The 15,234-nt window shown below is 56.6% G+C and overlaps 2 protein-coding genes and 1 long non-coding RNA gene across 6 annotated transcripts; 2 read left to right on the top strand and 1 right to left on the bottom strand.

Annotated features, from left to right (window-relative positions):
• The first annotated feature begins 252 nt into the window (after positions 1 to 252).
• Positions 253 to 8,478, top strand: AKT1S1 (AKT1 substrate 1). 3 transcript variants are annotated; one of them, XM_033127428.1, is made up of 5 exons: positions 253 to 980; positions 4,216 to 4,601; positions 5,671 to 5,748; positions 5,843 to 6,012; positions 7,418 to 8,478. In XM_033127428.1, the coding sequence occupies exons 1-5, from the start codon at positions 928 to 930 to the stop codon at positions 7,559 to 7,561; spliced, it is 831 nt and encodes a 276-aa protein (XP_032983319.1). In that variant the 5' UTR covers positions 253 to 927; the 3' UTR covers positions 7,562 to 8,478. The 3 variants fall into 3 exon arrangements, with proteins under 3 accessions (XP_032983319.1, XP_032983320.1, XP_032983321.1); XM_033127429.1 differs by having other exon boundaries at positions 950 to 1,073; XM_033127430.1 differs by having other exon boundaries at positions 975 to 1,008.
• Positions 4,608 to 7,410, bottom strand: LOC117034483 (uncharacterized). Its single transcript, XR_004425092.1, has 3 exons — positions 7,267 to 7,410; positions 6,349 to 6,515; positions 4,608 to 4,999 (listed from the first exon to the last, which is right to left on the bottom strand). It is a non-coding gene; the product is annotated as an uncharacterized LOC117034483 (long non-coding RNA).
• Positions 8,479 to 9,282: 804 nt separating the features above from the next.
• On the top strand, positions 9,283 to 15,096 carry PNKP (polynucleotide kinase 3'-phosphatase). 2 transcript variants are annotated; one of them, XM_033128188.1, is made up of 17 exons: positions 9,283 to 9,437; positions 9,703 to 9,854; positions 10,523 to 10,569; positions 10,912 to 11,238; positions 11,912 to 11,991; positions 12,069 to 12,126; positions 12,215 to 12,322; positions 12,658 to 12,729; positions 13,565 to 13,613; positions 13,716 to 13,786; positions 13,855 to 13,947; positions 14,028 to 14,124; positions 14,200 to 14,261; positions 14,417 to 14,526; positions 14,606 to 14,693; positions 14,766 to 14,827; positions 14,913 to 15,096. In XM_033128188.1, the coding sequence occupies exons 2-17, from the start codon at positions 9,704 to 9,706 to the stop codon at positions 15,028 to 15,030; spliced, it is 1,593 nt and encodes a 530-aa protein (XP_032984079.1). In that variant the 5' UTR covers positions 9,283 to 9,437; position 9,703; the 3' UTR covers positions 15,031 to 15,096. The 2 variants fall into 2 exon arrangements, with proteins under 2 accessions (XP_032984079.1, XP_032984078.1); XM_033128187.1 differs by having other exon boundaries at positions 10,487 to 10,569.
• The last annotated feature ends 138 nt before the right edge of the window (positions 15,097 to 15,234 follow it).

The raw sequence follows: 15,234 nt of genomic DNA, 5'->3' as shown, positions 1-15,234 counted from the left end.
GGGTGGCCCAAGTTGAACCACGAGGGTTTAAGTCATATGGCGCAGACTCTAAAGGTGGAGACCAGCGAGGGTGCGCAAGCGCAGTGATACCATCCTTTCCACGAAGTAAACAAGGAGGCGGGTCCAATAGCTCCACCCCCTCACCCAAACGCTTCGAAACGCCTACTACTTTCTCCATATTGTATACTGGCATCGAAGCCCAATAGATGCCCTTTTGCTTGAGGGCACGACTAAAGCGGGTCAGCTGCGGCCATGTCAACGGGGGGCAGTTCCATCGCTCTGCGGAGCGCGATGGCAGGGTCCTGGAAAAGAGAAACGGAGAAAGGAAAACAACGTTGAGAGGAGCTGTACAGCAAAAGAGGCGCTGAAGAACTCGGGTTAACGGGATGAAGCCGTCAGTATCCCCGGGAACGAAGCGGTCCCAGACGAATTCATGAGTCACTGTCGAAAGAAAGCGGTCTGAGACACCATATTGAAATTGGGCAAACCGAAGCAAGAAAGGCTGCCATGTTGGATCTTTGCCAGTCTTGGTGCTGAAAGGGGATAGGCTGGAGAGTCCATATACCTTAAGGGCAAATGATGCCAGGCTGGCTGCCATGTCATCAACGGGCACTGCTTTTCTTATGTGGAAGAGGTTGATTATAAATGAGGGACGTCAAGTGGCTTGCCTTAGTTTACTGTGGTCCTGAATGTGTATGTGCAAGGCGACCATATTTCTTGGGGTCAAATCGAAATGATCTCGGTTTGTTTCCGAACAAACTGAAGCATTTCCCCATCCTTCTTATCGTCACCCTGCTGTCACCGTTGGCTCACTGATCCGGTGAAGCTCCTGTAGCCGCCATCTTTGTATCGGGCGGCCCGATAAGGGAGGCGGAGTGTGCAGAGTGGAGGCGGGCCAACCACAGGGAAGTGACGCAATTCGCCGCCATGTCTCTTGAGGGCGGCGACGGCGCCGGTTCGGCCATGCTGGCTACGGGCACGTGAGTGGAGGCGGCGTTGTGAACCACGGTGTGGGGAGGACTTGGCGGTCCGGAGGAGAGGGGCGCTGGGAGGGCGAACCGCTAGCGAGAGGGGTATGGCCTGCGTAGATGAAAGGGAAGAGATCGCCCAGCGACCGTACGCTGAGCGCTGGAAAGGGATCCCTGGCGGGAACCGTTGTGTCTGACCCGAGGCAAAACCTAGACAGCCTTACCTTCCTGTCTCTAGACCCATTAGGATCCTTACTTTGACTGGACCGTGTCCATAGGGTCGGAGGGTTGCTTGGGGGACCTTGGGGCGCCCCTCAACCGTCTAAAGGCGGGACTTCCGGTTATGCTCCCCACCTGGGCAGGATTTCCTGTTTTCTTTCTAGAGAAGAGGGTCTTTGCTGGTCCCCGGGAGAGGTGGGGTAGGTCTCTGAGAGGTGGAGAGACCTCAGATGTTCACCCCCGGCTGCGGGGTGCATCCTCCAGTTCACCCCACCTTGGAGCCGGGGCACTTTCAGTTTGACAGGTGTTTGGAAGGGGGCTTCACTAACATCCGTCATTCCTTGGGGGACTTTTCCTTTCCTCACCTCTTCCTGGAGTCAGTTTCCTCACTTCATCATCTAAGAGGCCACTCACCTCTCCTTACCCCTCCTGTGGGGGACAGGTTTCACCATTGTTTCCCTCTCTTCTTCATCTTAAACTCCTCCATTTGGGGGAGGGGGTCCTCCATTTCTCAGGTCGTTGGAGGACACAGGGCTTCCAATAGAAGCTGAAGAGAAGGGAGACTCCCCAGATCTTGGTTACTCTCCTCTTGGGTAACTGACTCCAGAGAGCCCCCAGGCTTTGGCAGAGAGGTCTGTGTGAGTTGCCCTCCTTCTCTTTGCCCATGCTCTCTGAGATGGGGGGACCCTTACTCCCACTCAGTCTCACTTCACTCTTTGCAACTCTCTGGCCACTCTAAGATCTAGGATAGAGAGGAGTTTAATCCTGGTGTCCCAAAGAAGTGAGAGTCCCAGGCCTACTACTGTCAGGCTGTGCGACCTTGGACCAGTCATTGCCTTGCCCTGAGCTTCAGTTTCCTCCTTCATCAGATGGGGATGACCCAAAGAGCTGTGAGACCTTGAGCACCTCCCAGTTCTGTTTGGTTTTGGAGTCCGGCTGGCAGCAATTTCGGCCTCACTTCTGCCCTTTCTAGCTGTGTACCTTTGGGCCACTGCCTTAAGCTCTTTGAGCCTCACTTTCCCCATCTGGACTAGGTGATCATAAATCTTTCCTCACAAGGTAGGTAGGAAGACGTTTGGAATTCAGAACAGGCTGCCAGATCCAGGTCTCCCGCTTTCCTCTCCAGCTGTCTGACCCTGGTCAAGATCTTGACTCTCGCTGGGTCTCAGTTACAACTGTGAAATGGGGCGGTAACAGCTCCTCCCTCACAGGGCTGGTGATGAGAATGTTGACACACTTAAGTCCCTGCCGGGCATGTGGGAGGTGGGGGATGAACTTGCCATGGGGTCTGTCAGGAAAGGTGCTGTTTGTGTTGTCACTGCGTGTGGCTTGCGGCAAGGGCTTGTACTCTGGTTGTCTTATTTGTGAGGTGACAGCTCCCACCTTGGTGGGTCAGGTAGGAGGTGAGATGAGAGATGCAGAGTCCCTGCACAGAATAGGTGCTCAGCAAGCACTGGCTTCTATGACTGTGAGTCACAAAAGGCCTGTGAATAGAAATCAAATTACTATGACCCCGGTGAGCTGGATCACAGCCTCGTTTGAATCCCTCCAGTGATGGTGTGCTTGCTTCTTCCTCCAGGAGGCTTCTCAACTGCCCAGCAGCCCTGGCTCAACCACTCTGGTTTATAGGGGGAAGAAAGGCTCAGAGAGGGCCAGTGAGTGGCCCAGGTCACACAGAAGGTTTGAGACAGGGCAGGAAGCTAGCCCATGTGCTCTTTGCTCTTCTCACCTCGTAAGGAGATGTGTCCAGCAGATTGTCTGCTTATAGACCTGTCCTGGGGACACAGATCCCTGACCTTGGTTTGCTCACAGTCGGATAGAGGAAGCAGAGATACAACTGCTAGAAGCTCAAGTGACATGAGCTCAAATGGAGGTAGCCCAGGGCATTGTGGGTCTAAGGAAGGCATCGCCATCCTGGGGCATCAGGGAAGACTTCCAGAGGCAATGCCGGAACAGTCTTGTAGGAAGGACAAAAGCTTCCAGGGTGGAGTCCAGGTGCAGACAGCAGCTTGCACACCATTTTTCGCTCAGCCCCACTCTGAGGCCTGCCATGTACCGGGCAAGGCCACTGGCTCAGAGATGAACCCAACAGGTGTGACTCAGGGGCTCCCACACTAGCTGGGGAGATGGATCCAGAAAGCACTCCCCAGACAGAGATGTCCAAGAATGGGGGTCACTCAGATGTTGGAGCCCATGGGACAAGAAGGGGCTGACCCTATCTAGGGGTGAGGTAAAGACTGACAAGTAAATAGAGGATGCGTGGTGCAGGTATGGGGGCAGGGACACCTTGACCGGCCTCAGGCCTCAAAAGTCGAAGGCTGTGAGGCCGGGGCGGGCTCCACGCGCAGGCCCTCCAGTGCTGCCGGCTGAGGGGCTGTGACCTTGTCCTGGGGATGCCGGGGTGGGGCAGGTTCATCTCCAAGTGTAGAAGGACCTGCACGGTGCCGTGTGCTGGTCTGATGAGGCTGGGCGGCGCCAGGAGAGGCTGGGATGGTGGTCAGGGCAGCGCTGACCCACAGAAATATAATAGAAGCCTTGCATGTAATTTCCAATTTTCCGTAGGCCATATTGAAAAAGTAAAAAGAAAACAGATTGAAGTTCATTTTCACTATATATTTTATTCAGCCAGCGTGTCTCAAATGTCATCATTTCCAACATGTAATCAACCGTCAGATTGCTCATGAGATGTTTTACATCCTACTTTTTTGTACTCAGTCTTCAAAACCCGGGGTGGATTTCACACGCACAGCACATCTCCATTAGTACCCGCTACATCTTAAGTGCTCCTTAGTCCCCTGTGGCTGGTGGCTCCCCTATCGGACAGGGCAGGGCCAAGAGGAGAGACCAGTGCCGGCGGGTTGAGTGGATGGGAGTGAATTCTCAGGAGTAGTGGGTTTGGGGAAAGATGCTTAGCTCAGCTGGGACAGGTCAATGGGAAGGATAGGAGTGGCACCCTGGGACCTGGGGCTGGATGGGGGTGGCGCAGTCAGCCCAGCCTCAGCCCCCTCTGTCCTGCTCTGCCCTGCAGGGCGTGGATGGCGTCGGGGCGCCCCGAAGAGCTGTGGGAGGCCGTGGTGGGGGCCGCCGAGCGCTTCCGGGCCCAGACAGGCACGGAGCTGGTGCTGCTGACTGCTGCGCCACCCCCGCCACCCCGCCCGGGCCCCTGCGCCTATGCAGCCCATGGCCGTGGAGCGCTGGCCGAGGCTGCCCGCCACTGCCTCCAGGACATCGCCCTGGCCCACAGGGCTGCCGCCGCTGCCCGGCCCCCCGTGCCCCCACCAGCACCACAGCCATCCAGCCCCACACGGAGCCCACCCCGGCCTACTCTGGCCAGAGAGGAAGATGAGGAAGACGAAGATGAGCCGACAGAGACAGAAACATCTGGAGAGCGGCTGGGTGTCACTGATAATGGAGGTGAGAGGTGCAGAGGGCAGGGGTGGGGCTGGGCCTCCGCTTGGCAAATTGCCTCCAAGGCAGGTTTTCCAGAAGGGGTCAGACTTGCTTGTCTTGAGCCCTGAGGTTCGGTGGAAGCTGGAGTCTCAAACGAGATGGCTTGCCTGTGTGACCGTGAGCGAGTCATTTTCCCTCTCTGAGCCTCAGTTTCCTTACGCTGTGTCCCGGGGCCAGCTTTGCTGGAAGGTGCTGGGCCAAGGCCAACTCCAACCCTTTTTTCGAGGGACTCCCTGTTGAGCCAAGGAACTGGAGTCCTGACAGGAGGCTGTACCCTGTGGAGGCTGTGGGGCTGGGAGGGGTCGAGCTAAGCTGGAGCATGAGCAGAACAAGAATCGTTTCCAAACTTGGGTGCCTAATGCCTGTGAGAACAAAGATAGGAGTTAAAGGGGTGCAAGCAACAGCTGAAGTCGGAAGGAAGCAACTGGCAGGTTTTTTGGGGGGGATCTGGAGGTTGGATGCTTCCTGGAGACTAGACTGTAACATTAGGGCTTTGAAGAGTGAGTAGGAGTGTGTGTGTGTGGGCTCAATTAATAGGAATTACTCGTTTGTTATTGTTACTGCCAATGGCTGGCTTTCTCCGTTGCTGGAGAAAACCTGCATAGGGTTAAGGGCACAGACTCTAGAGCCAGGAGACCTAGCTTCAAATCCCCGTGACACCACTACTAGCTGAGAAACTTCAGGCAAGTGGCTTAACCTCTGGGCCTCCAGGTCCCCGTTTGTCAAACAGGGATCATAAGCGTCTTGTATTTCTCTCAGCTTGTATGTTGGGTCAGTTCATCTCAAACAGATCTTACAAATTTCCTGTTTAGCCAATTGCTTTCACCTGAGGGTGTAACAGACAGAAACTGTATTTGTTTCTGCCAATGACCAGACAGATAATTAGGAGAGGCGGTGGGAATAATAGTTCCGGAAGCCCCCAAGGCTTGCAAGGGCCTGGCCAATGCATGGAGTGGGGAGCGGTGGCTGGAGGCCAGGGCGTGTGGAGTGTGGAGGTGATTTGACTGGCCTGGGCCTCAAATGGCATTCACAGGGCTCTTTGTGATGGATGAGGATGCCACGCTTCAGGACCTGCCCCCCTTCTGTGAGTCGGACCCTGAGAGCACAGATGGTGAGTGTCCCAGGCTCTCCCCCACCACCGCCATTGTGGGAGGGGGGAGCTGGGACGGAGGCTGGGACACGCTGAACTCTACTCTGTCTCCCAGATGGCAGCCTGAGCGAGGAGACCCCTGCTGGCCCCCCAGCCTACTCAGTGCCCCCGGTCTCAGCCCTGCCCACACAGCAATATGCCAAGTCCCTGCCTGTGTCCGTGCCCGTCTGGGCTTTCAAGGAGAAGAGAACAGAAGCACGGTCATCAGATGAGGAGAATGGGCAGGTGAGGGGCAGAGAGGAGGAGGGTGGTGGGAAGGGCTCAGAATCACCTCCTCCAGGAAGCCCTCAGGCATGGATGCCACATTTGACAGGATTAATCCTTTCCCCCACCTCACAAGGTGGGTTCTTGGGCCAGAGACGTGCAACGTTAACTCTTACAGCCTTATGCTGGGTCCCAGTGCCTTGTAAAGAAAGCCTTCTCTTTTCTAGGAACAGCTCCATTTACAGAATACGTGCTGCGGGCAAGGCACAAGGATTTTGGTATCCCCTCTATAAGGGGAAACAGGCTCAAAGGGGTCCAGTTACCTTTTACCCCCACACCCAATATTCCTGGCCCCACCTGGGTTTTGTCCCACCCCCTCTTGTCCTCTGTTACGCCAATATGATCCTACATGTGGAGTTCCTGGGCTGGCTTGGGTTGGCCCTTGTCGCCGATCACTGAAGCTCCCTGAAGCAGAGGGGAAACCGAGGCACCGAGAGTACGTGTGACTTCCCCAAGACCTCAGCCTGTAAGGGGAAGAGCTAGCATTGGGACCTAGCTTCCTTTTGGAAAGGAGCTCTGGGCTCCATGGGAGGAAGCCTTGGATCCCCTGGTTCTCCTTTCCTGTGACTGCTCTCAGTGTCCTCATTTACACACTGGCAGGGTCCGTCAGCTGCTGCTGTCCCCGTTTGCCACTGGTGGAAATACAGTTAATTAACTGAACGTTCGAGGCCTTAGTGCTGGGTTCTGAGCTGGTCCCTGAACAGGCTCAGGTCCAGCTTCTATCGGTGGCCTCTTCCATTCTTCCTGGGGCGAAGCCCAGCTCAGAGTGACAGGGTCTATAAGGGGGGTAGCCCTAAGTGCTAGGGCTGCAAGCACAATGACAGGACCCCACGTGAGTGGAGGTCACACAGAGAGGGGTCCTTTCTATACAGTGCCGGCACTATGATAAGTCACCTTTCCTGAGCAGTCACTCAGGGCTGATTTTCTCAGACCCTGTTACTGCCCCGATTTTCAGAGGGGGAGACTGAAGCTTTCAACAGGGGGGTGAAATCCCTGTGGATAGCTAGTGGGTGACAGGCCTGATTGGCACATGACTGAATCCTAAACCCAAATTCTTAGATTTGAGACCTGGGTGCACACAACCTGATGGTCAGCACACAGGCAGCACTTCCACTGTGAGGAGAAACTAGAAGTGGTGGGACAGGCCAAGAGGGGGAGAAGGGCAGGAAGGCTCCTTGGAGGTGGTGGTGCTTGAATTGGGTAGCAGGGCCTTACATGTTGCAAGACAGGGTGAAGGTGAAGGGCCTTCTGGCCGTGGGCATCCCAGGATCAGAAGTGCTGGGAGGGGAGCCCAGGGTGCAGGCGCCGATCGCCGGGGTGGGGGCCGCTGCGGGCGCTGACCCTGACGGTGTCGCTGTCCCCGCAGCCTTCCTCGCCTGACCTGGACCGCATCGCGGCAAGCATGCGCGCCTTGGTGCTGCGGGAGGCCGAGGACACCCAGGTCTTCGGGGACCTGCCGCGACCGCGGCTCAACACCAGCGACTTCCAGAAGCTGAAGCGGAAATACTGAGGCCCCAGGGAGGGAACCTCCTGGCCCAGCGTCCGCCCTGTCCCACACTACACCCCCGCCCCGCCCCCGGGGCCCGCCAATCCGAGTCAGATCCTGGACCGGCCTCCCACGTCCTCGGGGCTCAGGATTGACCAGTCCCAGCCAATCGCCGCCGCCCTTCCATCGCACCAACCCCGTCTGTGCGAGGAGCGGTACTTAACCAGTTTCCCTGCGGGGTCTGGCGCCTCTTTTTCTGCCCAGCGACAGATTCTTCTCGCTTCCGGATGGGCGTGGCTAGTTCTAAGCCCTAAACGGGTTGATTCCATTGTTTTCGGCCTAGCGACAAGGACTTTGCTGGCACAGTATTGGCTCCATCCCTGAAAGAGCACAGTCGGGCCCTAGGATTGGGTGGTGGCCCTTTACTTCAGTCTGGTGAATGGGTAGCTCCTCCATTTGATTGGCTCGAACCTTATTAAGGTCTAGACCAAACACCCCACCCTTCCTGAGTTCTACCTGGTTGGCTCCAGTCTCCTGGGGGCGTAGCCAAGCCCTCCTCCCGTGCCCAGGATTGGCCTGTGGCCTTAAATTTACGTTCTTGACACTACTGGGGCTAAGGTCTTTTTTTTTACTAAGTCCTGACAGCTGGTCCCTCTAGCCCCCTCCTCAGGGATGGCCCGATCTTGTCCCTGCGTCTGACACTCTGAACTGGTTCCATCCCATAACTCCTGCCAATTGAAGCCCGTCCTTGCATCCAGGGCAATACCAGCTCCAGTCCCTCTCCCCTCACCCCCACAGGTGCCTTACAGGGCCCTCCTCCACCCAAGGTGGGGGGCAGGGGCCCTCACTCTCCGGCCCTGATGTGGGGGAGAGAGTGGGGGGTGGGGATCGCGAGTTGGGAGGGGCGCTCTGAGATTAAAGAGTTACCTCTGTCAAATGAGTATGAAGTGTGTCATGGATGTTCATTTAACAAACTTCCTGAAGCCTCATGAGCAGCATCGCATTGATTCTCAGAGCAAGGCTGGGGAATTGGAATTGCCCCCATTTTACAGATAAGATGGGGAAAAAGAAGATGGAGATTCATGGGGCGTGAGGGAGGAGTCCAGTCATGTGTGACCATGGATCCTCAGTCTTTGGGGCGCGCAGGAGAGGGGGGCTGAGTGTTGAAATCCCAATGGTCTTTAAGCAGTCAGTCTCCTGAACCCATATAGTACCTAGCAAAGCTGAGGCTGGGAGTTTTCTGCCATAAGACAGCTGGAGGTTAGAGAAGGAACGGCACCTAGTCCGAAACTAGGGCTAGGTCAAGGTCAAGTAAACACGGACTCTCTCTTATCAGACTACCACTGGAAGAATGCTAACAATAGATAACATTTAAAACAGGGCAAACTAGTAAACACTTTAATAAAGTATTTACATGTATTAACTCCCTTAATCTCCCTTAACCCCACGAAGTGGAAACGATTATCCCACTTTATAGATGAGAAAACGGCAGCATCGAGGGTAGCGGGTGCTGTCCGGAGTGGCGGTTTCTGCGACTGACAATTACCAAATAGAAAAGAGAATTTCCCGCTCTAACTATTTCCAGCAACGCGAATTAAAATTAAGGAGTTCAACGTGGAAGAAGACTCTGAAACAGAGGACCCCCGCCTCCTACTGGCCTGAGCCACACATTGCAGCAAGAGAGACGAAGGTCAGAGCTGCGGAGGGACTACACGGACCGTAAATCTGGGAAGGGGCGGGACTTCCATCGTGGGAGGAGCTACGGCCCCGCCCCCTCAGTAGGGCGAGTCATTTCCGTCCGCGGAAAAACAGAGAAAACTGCGGGCAGATCTGTGGGCTGAACCCCTCGACTGGATTTCCCTGGTCTGAAGTGGCCAGTGAGCCAGAGCGGCGGGCACAGGTGAGCGTGGTCTGAGGCGAAAGCGCGCAAGGTTCTCGGCCTTTGCCCTGGGAAGTAGGGGTCCCGGCTTCCGGAGGACGGAGCGGGTCGTCGTCACCTGGGAAACGGCGTGAACTCCTCGCAAGCGAGTAGATAGCATTTCCTGAGCCTTTAGTGGATGAACGGAATTTCTGGTGAAGGGGGAGAGAGGAGGCAGGACTTCCTGTAGCAATCTGAGGGAAACCTGCCACTCAAACCTATTTACTTGTCCTTGGACGGGCGCCAGGATGACCGAGTTGGAAGCCCGGGGCCGCCTGTGGCTGAAGAGCCCCCCCGGGGGAGCGCCCCCTATCTTCCTGCCCTCGGACGGACAAACCCTGGTCCTAGGACGGGGACCTCTGACCCAAATTACCGACCGGAAGTGCTCCAGAAACCAAGGTAGGCAGGGGCGGGACCTGAGGTGGAGGGGGTGTGGCGTGCTTTCGTAGCTGAAATACATTCTTTGGGGAAGATGGACAGTCAATTCAGTAAGGGACATGCTTGGCCACCATGCTAAATGGCGTGGTGCATCCATTCTTGAAGTTGACAGGTACCATCCGGGGAGCACTGGAAGAGAAAGACTGTGCCTCATCTGAAACTAGCAGATCGCTGGTGGGGAGGGGACTGAGGCAATCCTGAGACAAGTGTCACTGGGCAGAGAAGGATGCTCACAGGCCACCATGAAGGCTTGAGTCAGGCCACAACCCTTGTCAAGGAGAGAGCCGATCCTATGGAGAAAAGTACATGTTGCCCAGTAGGGATGGGTGGTAACGGGCCAAGCCCCGGACTAGCACCTAGTAGCCACACTTCTCAAAGAGAAGCCAGTCTATCCAGAAAAGTGCCCACCCTGCCCCTAGGCGAGGACCAGCGTCACAAGCAATCCTAAAGCCTTTATCTAGCTACTGCTTGTCAGAGAGTGAACCGATACCAGTTAGAAATAAACTGCCTCCTCCCCTGAATGGCTGCTGTAACGCCATCCTGTGGCCTAAAGATGGCCATGCTCTCCAGTAATGTGGAAAGCAATCACACAGGGATGCAAGTCTTGACTCTACCCTCTCAACCCTCAGTGGAGCTGGTCGCAGACCCTAAGACTCGCACGGTGGCTGTGAAACAGGTACCAGTTCCTCAGCAAGGCCTGGAGGTGGGGTCGGGGAGGAATCGCAGCCCAGCAGGGAACAGGCCCGTTGGGAATATCTGGCTGGGAGGGAAACAGTTGTGGCCAGTATAGAAGTCCGGAGGTGTTGCCTGCTTCAGCGGGATATCCCTCCACATTTAAATTGGGTAAGATCTGACACCTGTAACTTTTCCAAAGTCCTGATTGGTGATACACGGTGAAGAGGCGGGGCTTAAGAGTCTGATTGGCAGGTGGAGAAAGGCAAGTCCTTTCCTGAGCTGCTTCATTGGAGGTGGGAAGAGGGGGCAGAGCCAGTCCCAGCTGCTGTCTCTTCTTCCGCAGCTGGGGATTAACCCCTCAACTGCCGGGTCCCAGGAGCTGAAGCAGGGATCGGAGGGCTCTCTGGGGGTGGGGGACACACTGTATTTGGTCAATGGCCTCCACCCGCTGATCCTGCACTGGCAAGAAGCCTGCACGCCAGAATCCCAGCCAGATACTCCACCCGGCACCCCGCCAGTGGCCCCAAACGAGGAGGAGGAAGAGGAAGAAGAGGAAGAGGAAGAGGATATTAAGCAGCGGAAAAAGTTGATGCGGAAGTCATCCCCCTGTTGGGAGAGCTTTGAGAAGCTACTGGTGTTCACAGCGCCTGGGGTGAAGCCCAGAGGCAAGGTGAGGGACAAACTGGGGACCCCAAGTTTGCTGTGTGTCTCTGGGCGGGTCACTAAACCTCTCAGCCTCCACTTATTCTTCTGCGAAATAGACCTGATGACAAATTCAGGGGTAGGCATTTGGGGAATCGATGTGTCAGCTCCTGCCTGATCCATGGCAAACCACCCTGTAACCATAGCAACGATAGGGACCATTTTAGCAGGAGCTATTTGATGAGTGTTTCTTAGGTCCACAGACTTGAGTTCAAGTGTTGTTACAGCACATTCTCCGAGCCCCACTTCTCTCACCAGTAAAATGAGGAATCCAGGGAAAACGTGGCAGAACCCAATGTGCAGTTAGCACCCAACAAAATTTAGCTCCTGCTTTATTTGCATGGTGATTAGCCCTTTGAGGTGGAGTTCAGGGGAGGAGTATGGGTCGGGTCTGAACCCCATTTTAGATTGGAATACTGAGGGGTGTAGTAGAGAGAAAGGGAAGATGTCAGGCCTTGCACTCAGGCGTCGGGGGTGTGTCCTCACTGTGCCTGACTTGCATAACATGTACATGCTCTCTGACTCAGTTTCCCCATCTGTAAGGGGCCGGTAGTCATAGTCCCTGACTCACAGAGTTGACGTGAACCAGCCTGTGAATGAGATTAGACGTGTCACTGCTGCTATTTTCTTGATGACGCCAGGTGGCCGGCTTTGATCTGGATGGGACCCTCATCACCACACGCTCTGGGAAGGTCTTTCCCACCAGCCCCAGTGACTGGAGGTGATAAGAGGCAGAAGAGGGTGAGTGAGGTCACCTCTGGGCCCCAGGTCACCTTGCTGCTTCCCTGCCCACCCTAGGATCTTGTACCTAGAGATTCCTCGTAAGCTCCGGGAGCTGGATGCCGAGGGCTACAAGGTGTGTGACTGCGCACGCTGGGGTCCAGGCTGCGGGCAGGCTGGGGCATGGGGAGGAGAGCACTGGGTGACACCCATCTGCCCCACAGCTGGTGATCTTCACCAACCAGATGGGCATTGGACGCGGAAAGCTGCCAGCAGAGGAGTTTAAGGCCAAGGTGGAGGCTGTAGTGGAAAAGCTCGGAGTCCCCTTTCAGGTATGGGTAGCTGCACCGGAGGCTGAAGGGTGATGGGACGGGACAGGGCCCCAGAGAAGTGGGACAGGGACTCGGGAGAAGGGGGACAGAGAGCTCTCTGGATAGGGATATGGGAGGGACAGGGACCCAAAGTGGGGGACAAACCCAGAGAGATAGGGAAAGGCCCTGGACGGGATTCTGCTGAGAGAAACCCATCATAAACGGTAAGTTCTGGGGCACTGGGAGCGGACCTTTGACAGTGCGGATTCCTGTGTGTCCTTGGGTCCCGTATGCCCTTCAAGCGCTCTGGGTGCTCAAGGAGCTAAGGATGGTACCTGACATAGTCTGGTCCACAGGTGCTGGTGGCCACGCATGCTGGCCTGTACCGAAAGCCGGTCATCGGCATGTGGGACCATCTTCGGGAGCAGGTGAGTCACCGCCCTGGTTACTCCCTGCCCAGCCTGCCCCTTCTGGTCATGCTCCCCGGCCTTCCTCTCCTCTCCTAGCCCTTGCCGTCTGTTTTTAGCTGTCATGGCCTCATATTGGTATGTAAGGCCAGTACCCTTAACCTGAAAACCTGAGTGGCTGAGAGATCAGTCGTTGATTCATTTGTGTGCACGTTTGTTCGGACGTTCCACAGCTTGAGCTGAAATTCTTAGTGAACAGGACAGAACGACTGGCTCTCACACTCTCGTGCCCAGGAGGGTGCAGACTGTACACATGGGAGACAGTACAGCGAGATCGGGGGGAAGCCTGAGGTACCACTGCAGAGCTAGTGGTGGTGAGGGAGGGAGCCAGGTGGTTATCTGGGTTCCAGAAGACCCTTCCAGGCTGGAGTCACACAAGTGCAAAGGTCCCGAGTCCAGTGTGTTTAGGGATAGTCAGTGAGGCCAGTGAGGGGGTGAGGGTGGGCCAGGAGGGGTCAAATTGTGTGAGGCCCCCTGGCCAGGGTGCGGACTTCACTTCCTCAGGGTGGTGTGGGAAATGTATGCCCACATCAGTGGGACAGGGCGCCCTCTGGCGGCTGTTGAGGGAAACAGGGCAAGAGCGGAAGCCCTGAGACGATCAAGGACTGAACAGTCCAAGGAAGACACTGGTGTGCGCGAGAAGGGGATGTATCCAGACGAGGGTGATGGGTGGGGTGGGAACAGGACTTACTGCTGGATTGGACGCCGAGTGTGAGCTTCACGCTGAGCAGAGCCGTCAGTGCTCTCACAGATGTGAGAGGAGGTTCCTCAGGGGCTGTCTCCCGTCCCTCCCCAGGCCAACGAGGGCATGCCCATCTCCATCGGGGACAGTGTCTTCGTGGGAGGTAAGGGCCAGGGATTGCGTAGCTCCTTCGGGCCGATGGTGGGGGGGTACCCTGGTCCTCAGGGCTGCTGGTGGAGACCAGGGTGTGTCTTCCATGTTCCAGATGCAGCTGGTCGCCCAGCTAATTGGGCCCCAGGGCGAAAGAAGAAAGACTTCTCCTGTGCAGATCGCCTGGTGAGTCCTACCCTTCTGCCCCCCCCAGCCCAACCCCCACCCAGTCTGACCTCTGCCCTCACCCCCAGTTTGCCCTCAACTTGGGCCTGCCCTTCGCCACGCCGGAGGAGTTCTTCCTGAAGTGGCCAGTGGCCAGCTTTGAGCTCCCAACCTTTGACCCGGTGAGGTTCGCCAATGGGAGTGGGGACTGGTGGGGAAAGAAGGGGGTCTCACCCCTAATGTCGTGTATCCACGCTTCCAGAGGACCGTCTCCTCCTCGGGGCCACTCTGGCTGCCTGAGTCCAGCTCCCTGCTGAGCTCTGACCCTGAAGTGGTTGTCGCCGTGGGATTTCCTGGTGGTGAGATCCCCTGACTCCTGACCCCTAAGAGCTCTGGCTCCCCAGGCTCCCACTGACACTAACCCCTCCCCGCAGCCGGGAAGTCCACCTTCCTCCAGGAGCACCTTGTGTCTGCCGGATATGTCCACGTGAACAGGGTAGGACCTTGGGAGCGCCCCCATCTGTAGTCACTGTCCCCTCCCAATCACTGTCCATCTTCCTGTGAGCTATTCCGCCTTGCATCTTTGTCGTCTCCTAGGGTCTGTTCCCCCGCCCCCCGCTGACCCATGACCTGCTGTCCTGTGTCCCCCAGGACACGCTGGGCTCATGGCAGCGCTGTGTGACCATGTGTGAGACAGCTCTACAGCAAAGGAAACGGGTGGTGATCGACAACACAAACCCGGACCCCCCAAGCCGGGCCAGGTACCAGGGTCCCATGGGAGGCCTCTGTAGGGTGGGCCCAGGGGCCCTGACTAGCCTGGACTCTTACTGGTCCCCATAGGTACATCAAGTGCGCCCAAGATGCAGGTGTGCCCTGTCGCTGCTTCCTCTTCAGCGCCACCTTGGACCAGGCGCGTCACAACAACCGGGTGAGTGGTTTGGCCCCACCCCTGCCCCTCCCCGCCCTTGCAGGGCCTGACCAGTCTGCCCTCTGCCCTCAGTTCCGGGAGATGACAGGCTCTTCTCACGCCCCCGTGTCTGACGTGGTCATGTTTGGCTACAGGTAGGCTTTGCCATAGGTAGGCACCTCCAGGGCGGGCATGGGGCCCAGCTGGGCCTCCCCTACCTTCACTACCTTCTGCCACCAGAAAACAGTTCAAGGCCCCAAAGCTGGCGGAGGGCTTCTCGGAGATCCTGGAGATCCCATTCCGGCTGCACGTGGAACCACAACTTGAGCGGCTGTACTGCCAGTTCTCCGAGGGCTGAGCTCCTGCTTCCCCCACCTGAACCCCCACCCCACTCCACTCCCAAATAAATGTTATCTTTCTTTAAGCTTGGTCAGCATGTTGCTGGGAAAAAGGGTGGGCCACTCAGCTGAGGGCAGACCCCACTAGTCCCCAAGGTGGGCTGGGGCTCCTGGGACAGGCACAGTCGGGGGCCCCGAGTCAAACACTCAGCCCACCTCAGGAC

The sequence above is a fragment of the Rhinolophus ferrumequinum genome, chromosome 15 (assembly GCF_004115265.2).
Source record: "Rhinolophus ferrumequinum isolate MPI-CBG mRhiFer1 chromosome 15, mRhiFer1_v1.p, whole genome shotgun sequence".
Lineage (NCBI taxonomy): Eukaryota > Metazoa > Chordata > Mammalia > Chiroptera > Rhinolophidae > Rhinolophus > Rhinolophus ferrumequinum.
The sequence above is the reverse complement of the archived record's forward strand: the minus strand, read 5'-3'. Positions and strand labels throughout refer to the sequence as shown.